The sequence below is a fragment of the Mytilus edulis genome, chromosome 3, assembly GCF_963676685.1.
Source record: "Mytilus edulis chromosome 3, xbMytEdul2.2, whole genome shotgun sequence".
Taxonomy (NCBI): Eukaryota; Metazoa; Mollusca; class Bivalvia; order Mytilida; family Mytilidae; genus Mytilus; species Mytilus edulis.
Window position 1 is genome coordinate 27,868,967 of NC_092346.1, and position 7,238 is coordinate 27,876,204.

The 7,238-nt window shown below is 33.2% G+C and overlaps 1 protein-coding gene across 1 annotated transcript; it reads right to left on the reverse strand.

Moving 5' to 3' along the window:
• Positions 1-2,450: 2,450 nt before the first annotated feature.
• Positions 2,451-6,816, reverse strand: LOC139514820 (proton-coupled folate transporter-like). Its single transcript, XM_071304436.1, has 4 exons — positions 5,699-6,816; positions 4,669-4,752; positions 4,066-4,222; positions 2,451-2,997 (listed from the first exon to the last, which is right to left on the reverse strand). The coding sequence occupies exons 1-4, from the start codon at positions 6,681-6,683 to the stop codon at positions 2,940-2,942; spliced, it is 1,284 nt and encodes a 427-aa protein (XP_071160537.1). The 5' UTR covers positions 6,684-6,816; the 3' UTR covers positions 2,451-2,939.
• Between the last annotated feature and the right edge of the window lie 422 nt (positions 6,817-7,238).

The following is a 7,238-nucleotide window of genomic DNA, read 5'->3' on the forward strand; positions in this document are numbered from 1 at the left end:
GTTCTCGTAATAAAATATCGGTGTTGGTAATGTCGGTCCACAATTCGCAGTAGAAAAAAGCTTGCGTGAAACATACCTGACGAACTATACGATTATAAGTGTCAATACTAATAACGGAAGGATGTTAACCAGAATTGGTTAACCCTAATGCTGAAGATCGTAATGTTCTGCAGGTTTGACGTGTTCTTTCCATAGATTAAGTTTTCTGTTCAGTAGCACTCCTACATGTATTGCAGACATTTCCAATTGTATGCTGCTGTTGTACAGTTGAATATTCGTTTGTTGTTTGGATATTGAAAGTTTGAGTTGAATGCTTTTCAGTGGGTTAAACTTAAATTTCCAGTCAATGCTATAATTTTCGCATACTGTTACCATCGTCTGCATGTTACAACAGTTTGTATTGATCAACACGATATCCTCTGCTTGTACGGGTGATAAAATATGAATGTCCGTTACGAGTATGCCATGTCTACAGTCGGAGAGCTCTGCTAACAAGTCATTACTGTATAACAAATACAATGTAGATGATAAGCTGCTCCCTTTGCGAACACCCCGATGAACTGGGAAGAATCGTGAGATTCGTCCGTTGTAAAGAACTGCACTGTTAGCGTCAGAGAACATGTTAGCTTTAAGCATCCATGATTTTCCAGGTACTCCATATTTAAGCAATTTATACAATAATCCATTGTGACAAACCGTATCAAATGCCTTTGTTGGATCGAGTTAAACAACTTTTACATTTTCTAGTTTTAAAGATGGTGATAAATGGATTCATGGATATTTATGATGTATGTAAACACGATAAACACTGTTCCATATGCCGTTTGCTGTTGGATTGGAAAGCCTTTTTTTTTTTAATTCTACTTTTAAATCCATTATTTTGTCAAACACTTTTTCGATCCACTTTGATGAACATATTCCTAGATAAAGAAAAAATCAAACTTGATTTCCAAGATTTGGGAGAAAAAAGTTATCAAACTAAGTTGAAAAGCTTTGTCAAATGATTTCTCAAACTGTTACCACCGTATTTCAGATGTTCATATTCGATGTTATCCAATCCGGACGCTTCATCAGGCTCTTAAACACTTTCCCTATTCCGTTAACAGTAATATTTAACTGAGTATTGTCATAAAATGTTCCTCTGAAATCTTTGTGAGCCACCTCACTTGTCTTGGTTATCTCCCGTTCCTTGTCACTAATCAGTTCTGATTCGGTATTTTGTTTGAAAGTGCTCGATCTATCTTTCTAAAGTATCATCCTGAGTCTAACATCGTCTCCCATTTACAATTAGTCTAGATAAGCAACTTTTTGACTTTTTATTTTTGTTCAGAAATGACCAACATCAAAATCCTTTTTCGAGTGAATCATATGTCTCTTGCATATGATTTTGATATGCATTTCGTAATTAATTCATGTGTTCACCCCTTGGTCTATTATTAGAAATTCTTAGTTAACGTTTTGAAGCCATATGTTTATGCAACGAAAGATATTTTACGAAAGTTTTGTGTGGTACAGTTTCTCTTTCTGCTTGCTGTATGGCATCGACTATATTTGAATAATAACACTTTATATCACGATTAGAACATCCTAAATTCTGTATTTCTACGCCCCCTAGATGCTGTGAAGTTGCAAAAGAGAAGTCCCTATTCCATGATACCTTACATTGTTTTATTATTGTTCCAGTGTATGGAGTTACTGTATTGTCTTATTTAAGCTTGGCTATAATTGGGTGATGATCCGAAACATCAAATGAATGATCGTCTAACACACATGTAGAATCTTCAAAGACAGATATTTTCCCTTGATATCAAAATATGGTCTTTAGCAATAGATGGATCATTTTCATACGACTGGAATGTAAATGTATTATCTTACAGAAAGGATTATAAATGTAAAGAAATGAGACTAAATTCGTGCAAAACCTTTGCAAATGTTTCCGATCGTTTATCTCGAACAGAACTGAATGATCTCCGACCTTTTACTTTGGTGTGTATATCTCCAAGGATGATGACCGTTCCTAGAGTATATCATGAATATTTCATACAGCCACTCATCGTAAATTCTTAAATGTTCGAATGGTTTTGACAATGCAAGTAAGTTTACGCAGAAACGATATATACTTTCGGAGTTAAAGATGTGAATTTCTATTCCTGTTTACGCTTGTCGTCTATCAATTCTTTCAACATATTTATGTTGCCTGTACCAAGTCAGGAATATGACAGTTCTTGTCCATTCGTTTTTTATGTGTTTTGTTAATTGATTTTGCCATTCCGAATTGATTTTCCTCTAAGTTCAGTATTTTTGTGATTTTACTTTTTTTTAAAGATTGAAGATTTAGCAATAAAAGTCACACCCCTTCCATAAATAAGGATGAGACAATGCAATATTTATAATAACATTAGTTTGAAAAAACCCCAGATCTTACAAAAAGTAACTCTAGTCAACAAATATCTAAAACACAGAATGTAACAAAATAACACATAAAAATTCAATAAAAAGTCAAGTGTATAATTATAATCAATCAAATGAACACTATATGCTTTAATCAAATGTCTGGTAAAAAACAACTAGAGACAGATCTTTAAACAGTAGTTAGAATCCCTTGATTTAAGATTCTAACTACTGTTTGTCTCAAATATTAGAAAGTTCAACCACTGTTTCTTTTATAAATAGAAAGATCTCAAAATTTAGATTAACAGCATAATGGAGACAAGTTTTACAGTTTCTGAGATTTCAGGCATTAAGGAGACATGTATTAAAAGTAATCAGATATATGCATTGTTTCTTACATATACAGCTCTCAATACAGGATATTTTACAATTATTTTTGATAACTAGGATCACATATCTTAAATATTGGAGATTTCAGCTTCTATTTTTGATATAAAGTCATGATTTATATTTTTCTGATATAGACCGCTCTTAAATCGAGGAGACCTTCATTTTTCTGTTTCGGTAACAGTTATTGGTTCTTTGGACATAATACTGTGTAAAACTCTGAAAATAGAATATTAATATCATGTTGAATTTTACAAAAATGTATACATGCATATATTGTGCTCTTAAACCTCATTTTGATAATCTTATAACAATCCACGAACTAGCTTTCAGTAAATGTGATTAGTTTTGGTGCTCTGATGGTAATGCTTCAAATCCAACAGTTTTGTGCATTTAAAATAAACAAAGATGCAAAGAGATATGGAGAAGATCCGAAACGATACTGTGTTGTGTGTCTTGTTTTGTGAGAGTTCTTCTCTCGATCTGATAAGTCATATTATTGGATAGATATGAAGATGTACATTTTGCTTTTAGGATTCAAAAGGATTACAAAAATTGTATTTTCACTGCCAGATAAAACTCCCTTCTATAATGAATATGTGTACATTATTGCAGAAAAGTTTGAAAAATTAATTGATTCAAAAATGTGTATACAGAATAAACTGTTGACACATATATATGACTTGCCTGTACGTAACTTTGATAACTATTGAATGCAAACTTTCAAACAAAAATTGCAATACTTTGAACATGTAAACTATGCAAAACACTCGGTCATTTAACCATGACTGATGATGTGGGCAAAATAGTCTCAGAAGAAATTTGCCAATTCTTATACAACTGAACAACAAATATCATTGCTCATAAATGTTTTATCATGAATGGTTCCTCTTAAAACTAACCTAAACACAATCTTAACATATTACCTAAACAGAAGTTTTACAGTCGACCATGACTGAGGGAATGAGGTCATATAACCTCCATGAAAATGATAGTACAAATAAAAATACAACTGCATACCTAATATCATTGACTTACTATTAAATTCATCCATCTGAAACTGACATAATCTGGTAATAATGCAACAGTTTTAAAGTCAATAGACCATGACTCATGGAAACAAACATCCAACAAGGCAAAAAAGTATAGTTGTAAAAGTTAGAGGGGACACGTTCGGAAAAAAGTTTTAATTTTAAAAACTTTTATCTTACCCGAATTTTTTCCGTGCATTTCGTGCTTGAATACAAAAATTATAAAAAGAAAAAGTGTACTAAAGATTATACTTACATAGATAAACATAATTCTATGACTAGAATTCCAGCCGTTATCAAGAACACCAACCCTGGAAGATAGTTAACAGTCTCTTTGTAAACAATACCATAAAACAGTTGTGCAAGAGACGTCAGCAATAATTCAGAACTACTAATACAAGCAAAAAGGCTTCCTAAAAATAAATTGTAATGATAAATACAGCAAGAACATTCTTTTAGCGACATACTGAATAAATGTCTGCTGTAGATTTAATTGATTCTTTGTGTATTCTCATCCTTTTTAATGGTACAGCTGTGTTGCCTATCACATTTCAATTTAGTGAAAGCACGACTTTGTTCGTCCGGTGATCAGAGCCTTGGCTAAACCATTTGCCGATTTCATCTAGCCTTGATAAAAACTGTTTTTAGTGTCATAAGCCTGAACTCAAACATAACTCTGTTCATCAGGATATCCGAATCCAAACATTACTGAATTTAAAAATTGACAAGAGGCTACTAAAATCAGTCTTATGACTATCTTTCATCATTTGACATGTTCATTGGATGACACAATAGATTAGATAAAAACACAGAATCATACTTTTGACATGATCTAACAAAAGTTTGTACAAAACATTACCTTGCTCAACTGGTGACACCAGCCTTGAAAGAACCGATCTTAGTAAGGGGGAAATCGAGACTGCCATTATACCAATCACTGCATCTGTAATATAGTAATAGTATAAAAATAGATCAAAACTATTCAGTAACACTTATGAAGAAAATTATTCTATGATATGTTTTTGGTTTTCCCACTAAGGCCTTTTTAGTGTTGATACTAATGATTTATGCCTTTTGTGTGCCAGACTGATCTTGATCTCGAAAGTATTTCATTACGTTTAGTCCAGAAACAAATATCGTACTCACAAACAGGGACATATCGTAGATTTATTTTCTTTTTTATAAAAAAATATTTTTTGGATAAAGATTGCATGTAATGAAAACCCAATGGTACTGATTTGATATCTAAATCTTCCAATGTCAATAACTTTGCGATACACCAAATATAGTGCATTGATCTAAGATTTTAAATATCTTAACCATGAAGATTTCAAGAAATTTATCAATGACATATGTGTTCAGATATTGAAATTACAAAATAAAAATTATATAACAAGTGCAAGGTGCAGAAATCTAATACAATATATGTTTGCTGTATTATCTTCTGACTTAACGGTGTTTTACCTGCATATCTTGATGAATTCGACATTTGCGATGTTCGTGTGACCTGTCCTACGTCTATTAGCCTTAGTCAGAGCATGTCTCTATGCTTTAGATGAACTCCATGCTCTTCAACTTTGTTCTTGTTTGTCTATATGACAATTTGGATCTGAGCATCACTAATGAGTCTTATGTAGACGAAACGCGCGTCTGGCGTATCAAATTATAATCCTGGTACCTTTGATAACTATTTAATGCGGACGGCAGATCGAACTTAGATGCATGCAACATTTTTTTTATTCGACACGATCTAAAGAATGTTATACACTCTACTGTTAAAGAAAATGTTTACCACCAGTGGTCTTTAGATTTTTCTGTGCTGTAAGGTTGTTCCTTCACTGGCACATACTCTTTATTTCTCTTTATTTTTTAACCGTTAATATACTTACATAAATAAACTATCAATTCTTTTGTACTAATAGCCAAAGTGACAGAGCTTGCTATGGCCGACACTGTTCCTGCTATTACAATGGTGTAATCTTCAAGGTATTTGTGTAAAATTTTAATGAAAACGAATATTGTACCCCAGTTCACTAAGATTTGGATGCATGTGAAAATCTGAATGTGAACCCCACTCCAACACAACGGCTTATGTAGCAGGAATAAAGTAACAACGTTAGGTTTCCCCAAAAGTGCCCCAGCATTGATACACAATATCATTTGTCCAATCAACATTTTTCTATTTCTTTTCCTATTTCCATTTCTGTACACATCGAAACAGGCGCACATAACTGATTTAGTGCATATCATGGTGTCCTTCTTTTTGTTTGTCTTAGCCGTCTCGGACAACAATGTTAATGTTAATATTAGAGACAAAACAGTACATGCGATGCACATTATCAATGGGTGTCTATAATTCCCGTCTTTTATCCAAAAGCCAATACCTAAAATCGAAAATGCTACGGCAACGGCTTCAGTTCCTTCCAATATTGTTATCTTTATTGCTCTGTCTTTACCAGGAGTTGTAATATCGGCAATCATCCCCATCATTGCTGCTAAAAATAGACCAAAATGTCCGGTGATGCCGAGGAAAAATTCTCCCAAAGCTAAAAACCAGAGTGGCAACCCTTCGTAAACGGTAACAGTCATTACAATTTCTTTGAGTAAAATTCCAAACAATGGTAGATAAATTGGAAATTTTCTTCCGTATCTGTCAGTTAGTGAACCAAATACCAAAATAGGAACTACAGCGATTAACGTGCCAACGAATCCCAGATACATCAGTATGTTTGCGGATTCGGCTTGTACGATATTACTTGTATTGTTGGAAAATACATGGCCTTTTGGGCAGTGGTCAACGTTTGACTTTTCACCGTCTTCTCCATATTTCTTTGCAACTTCGTCTATAACATAAAACTGTTGGATTGGAAGCATTGCCACCAAAGCTCCAAAATACAGAATAGAAATAATTTCTATTGCAATGAACTGGTATACTGGACGAAAAATGGCTGGTTTTTCAGTGGGCCCATTTGGTATGATCAAAAGTGATGTAGCTTTCTCGATGGAATCCATTCTATATTATAAACTAAGAAAGTGAGAAATCATTCTAGAAGTTGTATAGTAAATTTTACACAAGAGTTGTGTTCTGTACGATGTGTACTTACATGTTTCTGTGTTTCGAGTGTGCTTTGCTATACATAAAGAAATGTTACATATAATAATTACAAATAGACATAATAGACATTGTCTGGTTGACCCATTGGTGGCCTTCGGCTGGTTTTTTAAATCTTCGGTAAAGTTGTTGTCTCTTTGACACAATCCCAATTTCCATTCTTAATTTTATTAGCAAAGAAACATGGCAATAGGTACAAAATTAAGCTTACTTTCTTACTTGATGCAAGTCTTGTTCCATTTTGAATATTTTCAAATAAACACCCTGCTTTAGAAAGAATTATAAATGTAGTCGCATGTTTGCTCCTTCTAATACAA